This window comes from Anabrus simplex, chromosome 10 (genome assembly GCF_040414725.1).
Source record: "Anabrus simplex isolate iqAnaSimp1 chromosome 10, ASM4041472v1, whole genome shotgun sequence".
NCBI lineage: Eukaryota > Metazoa > Arthropoda > Insecta > Orthoptera > Tettigoniidae > Anabrus > Anabrus simplex.
Window position 1 is genome coordinate 25,515,102 of NC_090274.1, and position 20,607 is coordinate 25,535,708.

At 40.1% G+C, this 20,607-nt stretch overlaps 1 protein-coding gene across 1 annotated transcript in view; it reads right to left on the reverse strand.

Moving 5' to 3' along the window:
* LOC136882302 (guanine nucleotide exchange factor DBS) overlaps positions 1-20,607 on the reverse strand; it is a 122,163-nt gene that overhangs the window by 51,545 nt on the left and 50,011 nt on the right. Inside the window, exons 11-14 of the mRNA XM_067154874.2 lie at positions 15,120-15,314; positions 11,390-11,599; positions 8,919-9,134; positions 5,278-5,466 (exon numbers count right to left, since the gene is read on the reverse strand). Of these exons, the coding sequence (XP_067010975.1) occupies positions 5,278-5,466; positions 8,919-9,134; positions 11,390-11,599; positions 15,120-15,314 (810 nt within the window). The remainder of the gene's footprint in view (positions 1-5,277; positions 5,467-8,918; positions 9,135-11,389; positions 11,600-15,119; positions 15,315-20,607) is intronic.

Here is a 20,607-nt window from a genome sequence, read left to right on the forward strand (position 1 = left end):
TAATTAGACACCCTCAAGAAACAAACATTATAGTCTGATAAAGGGACACAGTGTTGGAGGAGGAGTGGTGGAAAGACCGAAGAAAGTGGAGAGGAACCATATTTGCCCCTACCCGGCTACAGCTAGATAAAGGGAAATGATGATGATGATGATGATGAAAGGATGCTTGAAATCATCATCATCGCACACCAAGATGTTTACAAGTACAGTAGTGCCAAACGAGATAGTGAAAATGAATTGACTGAATACTATATCAGATGAGGGTTAAGAGGGGATGGCTGCCTAGTTGTTCTTCCCCTCATTTTCCACAATTTCCCATTTTCACACCAGAAAAATGCTGGGGTTGAACCTTCTATTTTTAGATATGCTGGCAAAACCTGGTACCCGGCAAGTGCAATTTTCAAAGAAAGTCCTCCTACAATTCACTGCGTAACGGGATCAATCTTCAACCATAAGAGACCTGAAATTAATTTTTCCAAAATCAACACTCTAAGAAGCTTGTTCAACAGCACGGAATGTGATTTCCAACAGAGATAAGAGCCCTCGCCATGGGACGGTCAGAGAAAGTAGCGCGATAAGAGGAAATGGCCTTGAATTCTCGAACACCGAGTATATTGCGCCTTCGAGGGGCAAGCTGTTAGCTTCAATAAACTTGAGTTTTGTGTCATTGATTGACAGCAAAGACTTTACACTAGAACAAGGCAGGACAGTGCTAAGTACAGTAAGTTAAAGCACAGTAATAGATTCTACTGCGGCTAGGAGCGCCGAATTAAGTTTTCACGCTTTTTTTAAAAATTTTTAAGCTGTCCTGTTGACATACATGGCTTATGGCTGGAAGTCATCCGAAATTATGCGTCACGGACGTTACCGCCACAAAATGTGTAACTGAAGTGTAACTCTAGCAACCGTGCAGCTGTTGGTGGATGGTCAAGACTGAGAGATATATCTCTGATCATTTGATTTTCTGTTTTTTATTTTTTGTTCAATGTTCTTTGTTCTATGGGAAAGTCTTTGTTGTCAGTGAGATTGTCGAATAACCCATTGCGCTTGATTGTGCTTGTAGCCTATTTCGCATTCCAATCAGAAGTTAGAAATTTATTTATTCAAAATCATTCTTTCCAACTTCAGAAACTTTCCTTCGTGCACTCATTTCCTTTTTCCGTTCTTATTTTGCTTATAAGCATTTTAAATTTTGTCTCGGTTGCCCACAACAGTGTTCATAGTAAAATGTGCTAGTTTTAATGTTCGTGCCAACTCTATGCGCTTAAGATGTGGATTCCCACCTACTTCCTGAAGGATTTTAATTTTTTCTTCATTAGTGAGTGGTTTTATGACCCTTTCCTTTTCCATAGCTAGGCTATCACAAGACAGATACCGTTTGTAGGGAGCTACTGAACTTCTCACAATTATCCTATTAGTCCATAAGTACGCTGTCACGCGACAAATAATCACTTCACTTCTTTTTACCACTCAACGCAATAAATTGAAGGAAATGCCAATAACTGTTCTTGTGATAAGGTAATTTAATCAGTGTGGTACGACTGAAGTTAAAATAAGTCTATAGTGCAGCAAAAGCAGATCGACAGGTCATTTGTGGGTGCCGTTAAGTAATAAGGCTTCCATATACTGTAGGCCTATCCCATTAAAAAGTTATGTAAAGTTACAGGCAATGGTAAAGTGGTGTACCATTCATACAAAAATAAAAACTGCTAGTTTGACAGTTGGCAAGTTTTTATTATTCACTGGCGAGTCTGTCCGAACAATGCCGAGTACTCCCGAAGTTTAGTGTTCAAGATGGCGGCCGAAGGTGCTTAAACGCGTATGGCGAGTATAACCTCGCGAGAAATTCATGCTCTAACAAAGTGACCAGAAAACAGTGTTTAATTACCCACTAGTCAGAAACCTAAGGCTTCAACTAACAATTCATTATACAATTGTTTTAGGTGAAAGTGATCTGCTATAATATCTAGGTACTGTAGCTACTTCTATGAGCCCAAGGGCAAAAGAATGTCATATGTGTTCTTCCATATTTTTCACATCTTTTAATAGTCTCTTGTTACTTTAACAGGCTCCAGTAGAGAATTATTGATATTTGTTCTCTCGACTTCTTCACACTTTTTAGTGCTCTCCTTTATCTCCTGAAACACTACCCACACCATGTAAAATGTACTAATGTGTAAGGTGATACCATCTCCCTGGTGGATAGTTTTTAATGGGATATTCGATAGTACATTTTGCCGCTAAACACTTTTTTTTTTTTTTTTTTTTTTTTTTTTGTCGGCCCCTGCAGAAATGTACTAATGACGTTTCACTGTAATTAAAAACTTTTAATGTGTGCAATTAGTCTTCAAGCTCTAAACACATGTTTTAGATGTGGATTCAGTATTCACTGTACATATTTTAAACACACCTGTATGTTAACTTTCGATGTAGTATTGTATTTTAACCTAATTACTATTAACTGATTCGCCAGTCGAATCACCCTTTATTCATCAAGTGTTTTATATTATCCTTGTTCCAATTATTTTATCTTTCACTAATTAGCTGATTGTGTCCCGGATGGGGACGAAACATGTCCTATTTTTATAAATATATGTTGTTTTGAAATGAATAAAATAACTTTTGTATTGTAAAGGTGGAACTTTTCACTAAACATTTATAGTGCTTATACAAGTGACAATACAGGTTCAACATGAAATGTGTTTCCTGCAATGAGATAGTGGCTTCAAACCCCACTGTCAGCAGCTCTGAAGATGGTATTCTGTGGTTTCCCATTTTCACACCAGGCAAATGCTGGGGCTGAACCTTAATTAAGTCCATGACTGCCTTCTTCCCATTCTTAACACTTTCCTGTTCCATCGTCGGTGCAATGTTAAGCCAATTGTAAAAATAAAAAAAATAATAAAAAAATTACTCATTACGATTGTAACCTGAGTGAACACCATGGTCATATGCCTCTCCAGATGTGAAAGTCTAGTTTCTAAGTTTTTCGACTTCCTGAAGGGGATTGAACCCATGCCCATGCAGGTGAACCAAATACAAGGTGTCCGGGTTAAAGGTATAATAATATAAAATTCCATAACTTGAGAAATAATTGAGATATTTATTGGCGGTTTGTTTCTACAAGTAGGGTAACTCAAGATGTTTTCTGTTTTCGCTTGCGGTGGCGGTGGTACCACATGTGCATGCATGTTACGGCATTGTTCACGAGAAGCGTGCCAGTAACCATGTATTGTGGACTCCACAGCAGAAGGTGTTCTGTGTTCTTTCGCTCGCGGAGATAAAATCCGTTACACTAGTACAATGTAGATTTCGACGTGAGTATGGACTGTTACCAACTGATGATATTCCCACTTGTGTAACAATCATGAAATGGAACAGGCGCCTTCGAGAATCTGGGACCTTGCTGTCGATGTTGGGCCGCCATGCCAAGCACGCAGTTTCAGAGGCTACTGTTGATTTAATCCGTGAGTCCTTCAAGCAGAGTCCTCGTAAGTCAATTCGACAAGCAAGTAGGCAGTTACAGTTACCTCGTTCGACAGTACATGATGTGTTCCACTAAAGATTGCGCCTATGGGTGTACAAACCGCAGCTTCGTCAGAAAATCAAACCTCAGGACAGGCCGCTACGGAAGGCATTCGTGGAGACAATTCTGGTAAAAATTGATAGAAACGAGGCATTCCTTGATTCGGTCTGTTTCTCAGACGAGGCTACATTCCATATTTCCTGCACAGTAAACAAGCACAATTGCCGCATATGGGGATCTGGGGATTGGAACCCCCCACGTAGTGGTAAGAGTTGGAACGGGACTCTCCAAAAATGAATGTGTGGTGTGGATTGTTGAAGGACAGGGTTATTGGCCCATTCTTCTTCGTGAAGCCTACGGTTAATAGAACACGTTACCTAGACATGTTGGAGCAGTATGTTGTGCCACAACTTCCTCGTGACGTGATCTTTCAGCAAGATGGTGCACTTTGCCATTATGCGGTAGTTGTGAGGGATTTCTTGAATCATAAGTTCTCAGATCGCTGGATTTGGAGAGGTAAACCATCAATTGCTTGGCCCCCTAGAAACCCCAAACTTACGCCACTTGATTTTTTCCTGTGGGGGTTTGTCAAGAATCAAATGTACCAGACACCAGTTCGTGATCTACCAGATCTGCGTCATCGCATTCGTGTAGCTATCGCAAATGTTACGCCTACAATGCTGCAGAACACTTGGAAAGAAGATGTCTGTCACGCCACTAATGGTGCGCATAGGTATGTAAACAAACATTTTGAGTTACCCTACCTGTAGAAACAAACCGCAAGTAAATATCTCCACTACTTCTCAAGTTCTTAAATTTTATATTAGTATACCTTTAACACGGACACCTGGTATATCTTTATCACCTCAGCTAGACAACTCCTCTCAACCAAAGGCATGAAATTATCACATTTATCTCAACCCAACAAGATTCAGTCAGTTACGAGTCGCAACTGGCACTGAAAGAGCTAAAGAGCTGACCATACAGGGTTGTGCAACTATGATGCTTTTCCCACTTTGCTGCTTGGCAAGCTCTGTATCAGCAAGCTAAGAACTTTTCTCTTGAAGGTATAAAATAGAGCAATACTGACAACTTGCGTTATATATGAGAGTTATTCGAAAGTTATGGCAACTATGTTATATCTTCCAAAAAAGGAGAAGCGATATAAATCTACTATATATGTTTGAAGACCACTGGAATGTGCTTCTCAATGCTAACACCACATTGGGTCCAAGTACAGGAACTAATGCCCCACAAATCCTCCGCATCTGCAAGTTCTGTTATAAAAATTTGGAACAATCAACAAGGAAAAACCCAGATGTGGGATATTTCCACTATCGTCCAATGCCTGTATTTCCACTATTAACCAATGCCTGTCCCTGTTGAGCCACTGACATCCCTGCATGAGCAGACACGAAACATTCTCTCTGCAACAGATCAACAGTCGCTCTGTATGCATCAACACTTGAAGGTCTCACAATTTTATATGACAGCCCATAACCACCAGTAATTTTCATGTATTGACACAGTTCAATTTCAGTTACATCCATCCTAAAGCATAGCCGATAGCACACGTTGTTAATGCACATAGATATCATCAGTTGGAGGCTTTAAGTAGAGTGAGACACAGGTTTTCAGATGCGTACACTGGACCGGCTGTATTTCAATATGATTCGAAATCACAACTGATCAAACTAAGCACCAACTGAATAAGGAATGTACAATTGCATTATCAATTAGTTTGCACTCACCTGGATGATGGAGCCAAGTTCAGCAACGTAGATTCTCTCAGTCTCCAACAGTTCGGCCAAAACATGGCCCTGTTTACTCTTGAGGATCTCGTGGTCCTGACTAGAACTCTCACTGTCGGGAGAGGAGCCAGGATCACAGGGTTCCAGCTGTTTGTTCTGCAGCTGCCAGCTTTCTGAAGGAACATCTATCTGTAAAGAAACCTATCCTAATGTCAACCTCAATACATGTCATAAATATACGAGGGCAAGTCAATAAGTATCTGCAAGTATTTGCTCTAATTGTCTTCAGGTTTCCTCTATGGCATTGTGTGCTCACCAGCTGCTACATGGCACCGTTGTCTACGTCTGTAGTAGGTTTCAGCGTTATCACATCTTCTTCTTCTTCTTCTTCTTCTTCTTCTTCTTGCGTTACGGCCTCTGTAGGACCACGGACAGCTCCTTCACGGATTGCATTTTCTTCTTCTCCTCCCAGAACCTCTTCATCCTTTCTCTTCTTCTCTCCCGCTCTTCTTCCGAGATATTCAGTATCCTCTTCTCTTGTCTACTCCACTGGTGACTCTCAATCCTTTTCCTGTATCCATCCCTATCATTGATCTCTGGCATATTAGTCGGTATGTACTTGCTTTTCCAATTTTCCTTTTCTTCCACCTTGATCCCCAATTCTGACCAATCTTTCCGGAGTTCAACTACCCACTTGGTTCCTGTCTTTCCTCGTGTCCTCGCTGTTGTTTCCCATACTCTTTTCGTCATTCTATCCATATTCATCCTGGTTACATGTCCCGCAAACCTCACCACTATCTGTTTGCATCAAGGAAGAACTGCGTTCTGTAATCCGTTTTTTATGGTCTGAGGGTGTATCAGGAGCGGAAATTCATAGAAGACTTTCAGCACAATACGGGGACAATGTTTTGACACAGAGGATGCTTCCATTAAATGCTCTGACGTTTGCTCTCTGGTTCGAAGTGGTGAACCCATGTTTAATCTCCAGTGATGATCAGTTTCAGAAACATTTTGCCTTCGTTAGCATGATGGTCCAGTAGGTGTTGACATATTCTCACATGATTGCGCTTCTGCTCTTCATTGAATTGTTTTGGAACCATTCTCGAACAGACTTTGTGAAAGTTAAGCCTGTTATGCATGATTTCATATGCAGAACCATGGCTGATGTGCAAATGGTTTGCCATGTCATCAACAGTCACTCGTCTGTTATTCAGGATCACATCACGCACTTGTTCAATATTGGCATCAGTTTCGGCTGCAGATGGACGCTCAGATCTTTCCACATCCTTCACGCTAGTGTGACCCTTTTGAACTGTTCAATCTACTGGTAAACAATTCGATGTGGCAAAACATTGTCCCTGTATGGTGCTGAAAGTCTTCAATGAATTTCTGCTCCTGGTACACCCTCAGACCACAAAAAAATCAGATTACGGAATGCTGTTCTTCCTTGTTGCAAAGAGGGAGTGGTGCTGCCATCTTTAAGTCGCAACAGCACAAGCTGTATTGATCTGATAACGCTGAAACCTACCATAGATGTAGACAACAGTGCCATCTAGCAGCTGGTGAGCACACAACGCCATAGAGCCAACCTAAAGACAACTAGAGCAAAATTGCAGATACTTATTGACTTGCCTATGTAGAAAGAAAGATCAAAGGGAACACACAATAGGATAAACACAATGAGAGGTCCTTGTGGGAAGAAGAAAAGAAGGAAGAAAAGACAAAAGGACAAGGACTATCTCCACTTCTTCACTCACTGCTGTCTTCTCTCTTCATCAGTCCCAGTTCTTGAACATCCATTCTACTCAGCCCCTGATGAGCTCATTTCTGCTTCCCAGCTACATCAAAAGGGTCAGCATCAACACTCATTAAGGGACAATCTTGGCAGCCCTAGAGTCTTGATGTGGGAAATATGGGATAAGAAGAAAGCTACAGAAACAAGAAAAAGATAAGGATAAATACAGGTGGTAAAAAGACAGCCAATCTATTTTAAAACAGCAGTGTATGAAGATGTGTAGATCGTCCTTGTCCTCCCTCTTCTGACACCTGTCATTGTGGGTTTTTTTTTTGCTTTACGTTGCACCGACACAGATAGGTCTTATGGCGACGGTGGGACAAGGAAGGGCTAGGAGTGGGAAGGAAGCGGCCGTGGCCTTGATTAAGGTACAGCCCCAGCATTTGCCTGGTGTGAAAATGGGAAACCACGGAAAACCATTTTCAGGGCTGCCGACAGTGGGGTTCGAACCTACTATCTCCCGAATACTGGATACTGGCCGCACTTAAGCGACTGCAGCTATCGAGCTCGGTGTCATTGTGTTTAGTCTATTACGTGCTCCTTTCAATATTCCTATCTTTCTGTATATGACTTGATTTGCACTTGATTGTTCCTTTCCATTTCTTACATATATAGCACACAAGTAAATGAAAGGATAATCAAATGTTCAAGTATAGGGAACTACAAAAGGAAAAAAATGAACATTTAGCATGTAAACACAATGAAAGGTCTGTGTTAGTAGACGGAGTAAGATAAGGAGAAATAAAATACATGAAAGGACAGGAACAAAACCCACCTCTGCAAACACACTACTATTTTTATAAAGGCCTCCCTCCCCTCTCCTTTGCATTTTATTTTTTCTCAGCCACGAACAAGCTTGTTTTTTTGCTTCACAACCTCACTAAAGGAATAATAGTAATAATAATGTTATTTGTTTTACGTCCCACTAACTACTCTTTTATGGTTTTCGGAGACGCCGAGGTGCCAGAATTTAGTCCCGCAGGAGTTCTTTTACATGCCAGTAAATCTACTGACACGAGGCTGACGTATTTGAGCACCTTCAAATACCACCGGACTGAGCCAGGATCGAACCTGCCAAGTTGGGGTCAGAAGGCCAGCGCCTTAACCGCCTGAGCCACTCAGCCCGGCTCACTAAAGGAATAGGCATCCGTACCTACTGATGAAACTCCTTCTAGAGGACCTGATATGGTAAGTGACATCATCTGTTGAGACCAAATATAAATACGAGAAGGAAAGCCACGATGTCTCAGCCAGCTCAGAGCCATGTGTTGGTAAAGAGACCTGCTTTACTGCCACGGTTGAGGGAACCTTTTCAGACCCTCTGTACACAATTATGTATATTACCTTTTTCCCCCAAAATTTTATATTTTTCAAATATTTGTCTGAGAAATAAAACTTACTAAGGTGTTTACGAATATTTGGAATGCATATTTAGCCTTAACTATATTAGTTTTCTTATATATCCTTCTTGAATGTTAGACCAGAAAACATTTTTTTTTGTAATCTAGAAAACATCGGGTATGAAAAGATGACATTTGAACATAGCCTCAATGCCAGTGATATTGGCCTCTTCAAGACAATGATGTTCATTCGGCAGCCTTGCCTTTTCACTTTAAGTATTCTTCTAAGACAGCACTATTTGTGTTTCTCAGGACACTGTAAGTGTGTTCCGTAAGCAGTCCAAGTCCTGCACCCGTATGTATACCATACAAGAATACCTTAAAAAAACAAGTTTGCATTTTATGTGCGAACCAAACTACTGGGACGTGACTTAATTTTTAAAATCTCACATGCATTGGGCGATCTTGATTAAACTATGAAATTAGGGAGTAATACAGCCACCTACCTTGGGCAACGTGTTGGCTTTACGGAAGGTCTTTGCCCCTTTGTTGGAATGATTATGGTCATGTCCTAGGTTAGGTGCCCCTCCAGGAGGCTGGAGGGGCACAGCTGGCTCGGGAGTCACCGTCTGCACTGGACGTGGAGGACGAAGGGTCAGACGCTTGAGATTAGCTATTCTCTTCTCACACATCATCGTGACATCATCGATCCTTTGCAGCACCTACGAATACAATCACAATAAAGCACTACAACAGCTTAAGATATCAGCATTAAAGTACTTGTTTCAAGAAACCAAACATTCACAGGAAATTTTTGATTATATATTTATTGAGAAACTCAACAACTTCCCAGACTTTGTGGGTTGCCACAAGGACAAAGTTTAACTACATCACAAAAATAACAAAATTAAACTTGAACATCAACATCATCTTATAAATAACTCTAAAAATTCAAAGATTAATAACACAACATATAGTCTACAGCATTAAACATTTGGAAATACAAAAAGTTACAAAAATAAATGAAGAGAGAACTTCAATTTTCAATACCTTCAAATCTACACATTTTCTCACAATGGAATGTGCTGATCAATTCTGTATCAACAACATATTTTTCTTGATTTAAAAGTGTCGTAGGTACAACATCGTAACTGGTGTAAAACCTTCAATTAGTATGTTTAATATATTTTAATTATAGTTTATTTAATGCTAAATTATCTTTTATTAAGTGTTAAACATGACTAGTATATGGCTTCTCTGTAAATATGTAGTATAAAATTGTATAACCTCAAATACGTATTGTTTAACCTCAAAATCTAGATGGTCGAAAGCAGTAGAAAATTCCATAATGTTCGTATGTTAGACTTATTGTACTATATTTGGTATATATGAAAGGTTCTGGAAACTTACTGTAAGGTTTTATTATCCAGATACATGTAGAGACATTATGAATGCTGTAGATGTTTCCATGAGTGTTGGTAAATATACACAAATGTTCGAGTACCCATTCAACTAGCTGGTCGATCGATGTTTCGAGTGTGTTTCATTAGAGTGATTGTAAGAACTCTTCCAGAAATCGATCATTCTAGATGGTTGATAGAGTAGTATAAATATCGAGCTGTCAGTCAGTGAAGTGAGTTCTTAGATCTTAGTTCTTGGGACTCAGGCAAGTGATGGACTGGGAGTGAATGTTGGGCTCCAAGGTGGAGGCTGAGTATTGGACTCGAGTGAGTGAGGCGGTGAATTTAAGAGAGAGTATGTTATAATGTGTACGTCAGTGTTGTTGATATCTGAACTTGTCAGAAATCGACTTCAGGGTACTCCGCTATTGAGTGTTGTATATAGTGTCATTTGCTACTGTGTATAACTGTGTGTTGTGACATACAGTGTAAATAAAGTAATTTATACAAGGAAGTGAACGTGTTCTTGTATGATATTTATTTATGTAAAATAAAATCGCATCGCAGAACGATAAAAGTCATGTCTTATTTACTCAAGTCTAATGCACTATACCCTAAGGACAAGAAGAAAAGCCTAAGATTAAAAAGTTTGCTTTATGTAATACAGAACAAGACTAACAGAGAGCTCTATTGGTCCTTGCTAATCCCTCTGTGGTTTAGTGGTAGAGTGTTGGCCTCTAGATTACAACAAAATTGATTTCTGGGATACTTGAGCTTGAATGCCATGGGTGGTTACTTTTCGAACTCCTTTGCCTTTACCTCTAAGAGTGCCAGACAATGATAAATCATTGTTCTGTACTTGTACGTAAACTAACAGCAACAATCTATCATTGTTTGAACAGCGCACCTTACTCCATGCATTTAGTGTGATTTATTCAGTAGATTTCCACATTAGGCCTGCTAGAGTGGAGAAAAGAAAATGATGATGATAATTATATATCAAAGGAATTACAATAAATGAATTTCATTATTAAACCCGTATTGTCAACCTTAAGGGCATTATGCTACTTTTTGAAAAAAAAAAAACTTTACAATACAAATCTCTTATTCCTTTTTAGAATAACATTATCTCAATAAAATATTGTACGGTGGAATTTTTCCAAATTACCATAGCGCTATCAAAGGGATACAAAATCTTAGATATAATGTCCACAGATAAAAGAATGTAACAGTACTTCCCAGCTATGTGACGAGTGAACACAACTGTTCACTCATTTCTGCACAATTAATTTTAAAACTTCATGTTTGTCTTTGACCATGTTGCTCTTTGAGATCTCTTCTGGTTATTAACCACAGATCTAAGCCCCGCATCTATTATTTACAAGCTCTACTGTTATGCCCAAAAGCAAAAAAGAGGAATTTAAAAACTAACCAAAACTCTCTCCCCCTCACTCACTCACATTATCTTCCCACTTTAATCCAGTCATTTAATAGATGATCAAAAGTCAAAAATAATTTTATTCTCCCAGTCACAATCTAAAAATAATAATTAAAAATACACTGTGAGTTTTCCTTACCTGTGTAACTAAAGCTTTAGTTTCAACTGTGATGGAATCTTGGAACAATGTGCGGAACTCTTTCGGGCTGCTAAGTTTGAATTCATCAGCACTTGCTATGTACTGCTGAATTTCTTTCAGTGACTGTTCAGCCAATTCTGGGGACGATGAGCACTTCTCAATGTGTTGTGACGCTAGCAAGTCAATACCCTTCGTGCACCATCGATTGGCCTGTGAACAGTAGAGATGTTGCATGACCATTTACTTCCTTCATGTAGGACATACAAATACATTTTTTAAATATTGATACTGAAGAAAATGAGGACATCCACTACAAAGATGGTCTCAGGAATTCCAGTAAGTGGCTGGTGTTCAGTGGTCAGGGACAGCAGACAGAATGAAGTGGAAAGAATCATTCTAAGTTTTAAATTGGAATAGTGACGAGTGATAATTTGGGAACATAAAATTAGTAGTCAGAACTTTATTAGGGTTGAGATTATTGGAATAAGGACAAAGGATAGTTGGTGATTATTAATTTGTGTTAATTGCTTGGAACCCCTACCACAACAGGAGAAACTAACTCACAGGGACTAGCTCACTCTGTGAGTTCAGCTGAGCTACCCCTACCGGATTGTAGGAGGTCCTTGCCCTACAGGGATACAACAGGCTTTGTAAATTGATACTGAAGTTAATAGTCCAATAATTTTACAGTGAGAAAAACGGATGTACTTTCAACATGTTCTCAAGGCATTAAATATTTCTCATATAACTGAAAATATCACAGTGGAAATTTGAACACATTCTCCAGTATATCAGAAGATCGTTTAACCTTGTAACACAAACATTCACCATTTTGTACAAGTGTATTTAATTCACCATAGTGTGAAATATGCAAAGAGAATACTATCAATACTACATCCTCAGCAATGCCCTGGTCTTTAGTTTATAAATGTTGGAAGTTAAGACAAACTGTATTTATCATAAAGAATGAATAATAACTAAATCAATTTAATGTTTACATGCAAGAAATGTTCATAATGGTAATGGATGAAACTGGCAAGGAGACAAAAGAAAAATATGAGGACAGGGAGCTGAAGGTGATGTTGTTTGTAGCAGGGAGAGCAAACAGAGAGGAAGTACAACGTCTTGCAGATCATGCTGCAAGAGAAGACCGAAGACTAACAAGGTCCCTATAAAAGAAAATCATGACCAATGAATCCAAAGTACTGGAATGAAAAATCTACATTAAAACGTGCTGAGGTTGAAAAAGTGCCAAATCCACACAATATTTTAATAGGTAAACCATTATACAAAACTGCAGATGATCAGTCATTATATAAATTCTCAGACTTCAGGTGACAGACCTGATTGAGAGTCTAATTCGAATACATACCATGGTTTAACTAATTCATCAGACGGATTTCTGTTCCAGTGCCAAAATGGTCTAACTTTCAACTCTAATTTTTTTTTTTTTGCTAGTGGCTTTACGTCGCACCGATACAGATAGGTCTTATGGCGATAATGGGATAGAAAAGGCCTAGGAGTTGGAAGGAAGCAGCTGTGGCCTTAATTAAGGTACAGCCCCAGCATTTGCCTGGTGTGAAAATGGGAAACCACGGAAAGCCATCTTCAGGGCTGCCGACATTGAGATTCGAACCCACTATCTCCCGGATGCAAGCTCACAGCCGTGCGCCCCTAACCACACTGCCAACTTGCCCGGTCAATTCTAAACTACGAATATTAGTGATGTTATTGGTTTTACTTCCTACTAACTATGTTATTGGTTTTACTTCCTACTAACTATTGTAACAGTTTCTGGAGATAGCAAAGAATATGGAACTTTGTCCCACAAGAAAAATATGAGGACGGGAAGCTGTATGGGTTTTTTTCAGTTTCCTACAACTGCATATGAGGAATGCTAAGTTAAATGAAACAGAAATTGGAATTGCTGGGAGCAATATAACAAACATGCCAACTTCCTAAAGTTAGAAATCAGGAGCTTTTTTTTTTTTTTTTTTTTTTAAAAGCATAATGCATCATGTTACAACACATCACTGATGACACAATACGCATCAACTGAAGGATATTTAGCACAGTATACTACTCTATTATGTAATTTCCCTTATTTATTGTTTATTTATTTTTACTGCATATTTATGTGCTTTAGAATATTGCAACTGTCTTAGGCCTCTTTAGAAATTCTCAACTGAAATTTATGTTCAAGGCACTTGCCTTGCTGAATAGAATTTAAAGTTAAAAGTTGTTGGGTTTTTTCCTTCAAAATTCTTTATCGGGATGTATTGATCTGAACTGTGCTAAAAACTGCTTAAAAAAATGTCTCACTGTCGGCAATGCTATGTGTAAATGGTAAATTAAAAAGCATTATGTTACAGATTTTGTCATTTTCAAGATCACCACCAGCTGATTGCATATGCCCTGTCATTGCCCACTGAACATGAGTTCTCTCCAGCTACTTAAATCATGAGGAAAAACATGGGATTTTCAAACAATAAAGAAATTATAAATCTGCTCTCAAAATTGGGAAATAAATCTCTGCGATCAGAGGGAAAAATATTGGGTGTCTCCCACTTAAATTGGGAGAGTTGGCATATCTAAAAAAACCTTACATTTGCGTATGACACCACCCTGATGGTAGAAAGTAACGAAAAACTAAATTATCTCCCACTGTAGGTGCAAGAAGAAAGTACACAGGCTGGACTAATGTTGAATATCAAGAAAACTAAAATCATGGCAACTAAACCTATCACTTCTCCGGCCCCGCGGTGTACAGGGCAACACGTCTGCCTGTCACCCGGCGGCCCCGGCTTCGATTCCCGGCCTGGTTGGGGTTTTTTATGTGTAAATGATTAATTTCTCCGGCCTGGGGACTGAGTGCTTGTGTCATCCTTAACGTTCCTTTCCTCACATTCAACACTTTACACTTCCACAATTTCCAAATACACGCAGGTTCTTAACATATGGTGCAAGTAGGGGCAAAAGATCTTTCTAGGTCGACGCCCCAAACAAATAGCTTTTTTTCTTTTTTTTTTTTTAAACCTATCATTTCCTGGCATATAAAGGAAGAAACGAAGGAGGTAGTTCCTAGTTTCACCTGCCTAGGCTCCAAGATCACTGATGATGGTGACTGCAGCCAAGAAATTAAGACACACAAGAAAGGCAATGGCCAATTTCTACAGTGTTTTCATGAATAGGGATATAACTTTAAAAACAAAGATCCGTATAGTAAAGGCTATGGTCTTCCCCATATGATGTATGGAAGTGAGACCTGCACAATAAGAAAGGCTGAAAGTCAAAGAATAGATGCATTTGAACTATGGTATTGGAGAAAACTCAGAGTTCCATGGACTGCAAAGGTATCTTAAGTTCATACTACAGGAAATCAACCAAGGCTGCTCATTGGAAGGACAAATACTGAACTAAAAACTGAAGTACTCTGATCACATTATGAGAAAACATGATTCACTGGAAAAGAGTTTATTACAGGGGAAAACTTGTGGTAAAAGAAGAAGTGGGAAACAACGGATGAGATGGACTGACTGTATCAATCCAAAATCCCTTTAAGAAATAGCACAGGATAGAAGAAAATAGCATGTTTCGGCCAACTGGAGATGGTCCACAATGATGATGATGATGATTATGATTATGATGATGATAGTCAATTCTAACAATTTACACGTAACAATCAACAAATTTTAACAAAATAAACTGAATTAAACTGTACTTATCCCACCTTCTCAATGCGTTCCTGAAGGTCTCTATTCTTGACGAGTGTCCCCAGCCGACTCTCTAACCGCTCTGACAGCAGTTTACACATCCGTTGTAGTTCTGAACACTTGGGCTGCACACAATCGAGAGGGCAGTAATGTCTACTGCACAGCAGTTGCTCGCCAGTGGAGATCAACTCCTCTGCCCGTTCGATGTCGCTCTGAAATTATATTTAAAAAATAGTTTTTAGTCAAGAAATTTGTTTTTTATAATACAGAACAGGAGAACTAGGGAGGTCAGAATATGAGAAGATATAATGATAAGTGTGATCAATATCAGCCAAAACCAAGATACATTGTTACATCATGTAAGAGAACTGGGATACTTTGTTCAACAGTTCCATGTAAATAATGGAAAGGCAATAACAAGTGACAAATCAAGTTGTATATACTGTACCAGTATGTCCTCGGACACTCCTGGCACTAAAAGCCATATGCCATTTAATTTATTGTACCAGTAAATTGCCCAAACTAACTTAAAGTTTGTTTTGAAAGCACGTATTTAAATCAGGGTGTCACCAGTGAATGCTAGTGCATGGTACAGAGGGAGAAGTTTCTAACTATATTCCTTTGAAGTTTTTTCTGAACTTGAATTTATTCAAGACTGGCAAAAATAAACACATATCACCTCAGTACAGGTTTGTTCTTCATCTTCCGAGCTGGTTCCCCTGGAATTGTCCTACTAAGGCGCCATGGTCCCATCACCATGGTACCATGATCCATTGGCGACCGTTCACCACCAAAGGATTCCAATCCAGCAAAGACTGGGAAGTTCCAGATCTTGACGCAGGATCACCCCACTCGTAATTATGATTTAGCAAGAGTGTCCACTTCATACAAATCCCCCTAACAGGTTCCCCTTATGTTTAATTGGGTAATTGTCTGAACTCAAATAATCACTTTGAGTAAAAATGTTGAAATTAAATATGAAGATGGTAGTGGTGTCTTACTACTTTATGAAGAAAAATGACTTAAGTTTGAATGTTGTTGAACAATAGATAATTATCACAATATGCAAGAGTTTATCTTTCACATGAACACTGCTAGATTATGAGAGTTTATTCGTGATTTGACACTATTGTAGGCACAAAATAACAAGTTCATAGAAATAATAATAATAATAATAATAATAATAATAATAATAATTGTTACCGTGTTTTAGTGGTAGGTAGAGGTGAAAGAAGGTGCGGGCGTGAACGGGTCTCAAACTACGGAATCAAAGTTAATGTAAAATTTAACAAGGTTATATTTTCTTTTCAAAAACAAAGAAATAACAAGCATGGCAGGTACAAAGTAGCAAATCAAAAGGGGAGTTACAATATTTACAGGATTTGGGCTTCGCGCCCTGACTTTACACTGCTTGGGCAATCAGCTCAGTTTTACCCCAAACACAAGTTTCAACAGAGGGGCAGAAAACCCCATTCATGCCTAGGAGCCCTTGCTCCAAATTACACTGAAAAGCCTCCTCGAGGCATACAACACTCAATTTTCAAAAGAGCCACTCGCTCTCAAATTTAAGCCTCTCCCAGGCCACACCAAACTCCACCTTCAAGTTGTCCTCAACGGACGTAAACACAGGGGTAAAATACCCAATCTACTGAGGTCTATTAAATGCAAAGGAGGTTAATTAAATGACCTCTAAAATAACAATTTGAGAGGAGGCGAACTTGCACTCCTAGTACACTTTGATTAAGACCTACTTGGCACTAGGCCGTTAATACAAGGGCTAATCCCATACTACAGAGGTGACTTTAAAAAAAAGCAGTTGGTTTTACATTAACGAAGAATAGATAGAGAAAATAAGTTCACCTCAAAACAATGTGAGTGGGAGCTCGAGAGGGTTAGCACTCTCTATCCCAATATGCCGCTTAAAAGAGAATAGATGAAAGATTGGTTACATTTTAGGAAAAGGTTACATGGTGGAAACGCTTCGAACCCGCTCCGAGAGTTAAACTGCCAACCTAGCAAGAAAAGAAGTTATTAAGAGGCCATTACCTGGTGTTGAATAGCTGGAGAAGAAAGAGGCGCTACCCGCCCCCTGCTATGTACTTTACACACTGAAAGATGGAACAGAAGTGGCCCGGAGACCCTAAAATCAGCAGTTTATATCCTCTCGCGGAAGTTTCTAGGCGTTAGGGGAATGAAAACACCCGCCCACAATTACTTTATTGGCTAGGGTACAGAAACATATCCAAGTTGGGGGAAGATACATCGGATTGGTCGGAAATTACTAAAAGAAATTCGGGATTGGATAAATCTAAAACAAGGGGGAAAAGAGGGGTATACAGCCAACTTAAACAATAACAGAAAGAAATTTAACAAGAACCAAACATTTGAAATAAAAATTTCTCCAACAAAATAGTTCTTTGACTCCGCACTAGGTTGCACTATTGGTGATCTTCAGTAGTGTCCTCTAGAAGAGAAAGTTCACACTTCTTACTTCAAGTGAAACAAAAACACATCAAAAATGACACAGTTCAAAAACTCAAAGTTTTCCATGTGGTGACATCTTCAGAGAAAGTAGAGAATTAGTAGCGTAGATAAAGTTCAGACTTCCTCCAACAGAGGAGTTTCAACAGACGCACATTTTAAATTAGCGGAGTGGAGGTGTACCGCCCGGTACAGACCTCCCCCCCCAAAAGTTCCTCCCGGGGTAACACATGAAATGTTTGAAAACAAGGTCCAAGTTTTGATGTAGATATGGAGATTAATTGCCAAAACATTTATAAGATTTCTTAATTTGGTTTGATTCAGTTTCAAAATTTTGTTGTTGCAGGTGAAGTATAGTCTTTAAGTTAGTAGAAGTAGAATTCTGAAGATAAACTTTTAACACTTAAAAGTGATGAAAAATTTTGCAATGTCCACCAAATATTGCTGTTGAATTCCCAAGTGTAGTCATTGCTTACAGTAACTGTTCATGTAGTTGATGTTGATGAAGTTGGATGGCCAGACCGGCCGTTGCAGCTTGCGTCCAAACGAGGCCGCTCGGACCCCTCAATTACCCTGAGATACCGCTCGCCCGCACTATGAGGGGAGCAGAGGTGTCGAAACATGCCGCGCCCGCGGTGAACATATACAGGCTGCGGGCAAGTAGCAGGTCGTGCGCCGCGCCTCAGCCTTGGCCGGGAGGAGAGCTCCGGCTCGCCGTGCACCTGACGTCCTCGCTGGAGAAGAGGGGGCCCGTCCTCTGCCCCAGTTGCTGCACGGCGCCGCGCGGCTGCGGGGGCACTGAAACATTAAAGCTAGGCGGCAGAATTGTGTTGGACCATCATGTTTCTTTTTGAGGGCACAGGCTTGGTGAAGAGGTTGAGGGGTCAGCGGCGTGCAGATGTCCATGGCATTTACTATAATACAGCCACTGTGTGTAGTGGAGCAGGAGACGGGAGCGTGGTAATGGCCGTGGCAAGGACAGGATGGCAGTTTAACAAATCGGGGGAGGTTTCACACAAATGCTTACATATAGAACAAAATCTTATAGAAGGGGCAGAAAGCCTTAAAAGTGAAACTCAAAAAAAAAAAAAATATAACCTTCATATTCCTTTCAAAATAATATGAAGCAAGTTAACACGGAAATTACACCGGTTTCACCTGTGACAGGTGAACCCTAAATATCCTCTCGGTGGCTGGATTGCTTACTAACAACGTAACTGGCGTAAGAAAATCGAGAATGATACAAGGCCCATGAAATCTGGGGGCAAGCTTGCCCGCGGGAACAAAGTTCTTGACCACCACCTGGTCACCTACATTCAAAGTGGTGGGTCTCCGTCCACGATCATACCTTTCCCTAACCTTTTCATGAGATACCTTAAGATTGGCTTTAGCCTTCTTCCAAAGATCTTTAATGTTATCCGGATCTATTGTCTCGGGTAGAATGTCACTCAGAGACCAGAGGTTAGAGAGCGGCGTGTTGGGAACAAACTTGAACATCAAAGAAGCTGGAGTAAATTTATGTGATTCATGAACCGCCGAATTCAAAGCAAACGCTAACCAATGCAGGGACGTGTCCCACCTGGAATGATCATCATGATGATAGGCAATAAGTGCGGACCTGAGATTACGATTAACCCGTTCAGCCAGAGATGGTTGAGGGTAATAAGCAGAAGTAGTTACATGAGAGATGGATAAGTCAAAACAGAATTTACGAAAAAGATTTGATGTGAACGCCTTAGCATTATCAGACACAATATATTGGCACGGACCAAAAGAAGCAAAAATAGAATTTAGGCAAGTAATGGTGGACTGAGCGGTAGCCAGCTTAGTCGGAAATAACCAGGAAAATCTGGTAAAACCATCTACGCATACAAAGATGAATTTGTTGGCATTTCCCTTCGACTGGGGGAAGGGTCCTACATAATCAATATACAGGCGTTCCATGGGACGCGATGCTTGATGCGAAGACAAAAGGCCTACTTTGGTGGACATGGTGGGTTTACTGAGCAAACAAGATTTACAAGCTTTTACAAGTTCACGGATTTCACCGTCCATACCTTTCCAGATGAACATTTCACGAATCTTTTCACGAGTTTTAAAGATACCAAGATGCCCTCCTAATGGGGTCTCATGATAATACTTAAAGATCATAGGTACAAGAACCGCTGGAACAACAACTTTCATCATCTTATCATGCCTCGAAGAGCAACATAGAACACCATTCCTCAGAACATAAGGGACAACATGTTCCCCAGAAGAAAGGGTTTCCATTATCAGAGCCAGCGTCGGATCTTCACGTTGGTATTTCTCGATATCCCTAAAGAGCATGGGAGCATCCGTTAGGATGGCATTAACCTCAGATAGTATGGACTCGGAAGGTGAGGAACTGTCGACCGGTTCATGAGTCTCGACGTCGTTAGAAAACATCAGGCTGAGTCCATCAGCAACAACATTTTTGGTACCTCTGATATGTCTAACATCAAACTGGAAGGCAGAAATACGGATGGCCCAACGGGCTATACGACCAGTACGACGCGGCCTACCTAAGACCCAGCTTAAGGCTTGATTATCTGTCTCCAGGTCGAATTTAACATGTTCCAGATAGAGACGGAACTTCTCTAAGGCGAATAAGACTGCCAAACCTTCGAGCTCATATATGGAATACTTGGCTTCTTGAGCCGACAAGGTCCTAGATGCATAGGCGATGGGTCGCCTCCCTAGTTCAGTCTCTTGAAGAAGGACTGCCGCTACTGCTGACGACGACGCGTCGGTTTGGACGATGAATTTCTTCGAGAAATCAGGCATAGCAAGTACGGGGGCATTACAAAGAGCTAATTTAAGGTCTTCAAAAGCGGCTTGTTGAGAAGGTCCCCACTCGAATTTGATGCCTTTCCTACGAAGAAGGTTTAAGGGCGCCGCTCTATTAGCGAAGTTAGGAATAAACTTCCTGAAGAAATTCACCATACCAATAAACCTGGCGATGCCTTTGATGTCCTTGGGAGGTTTAAAATCACGGATGGCCTG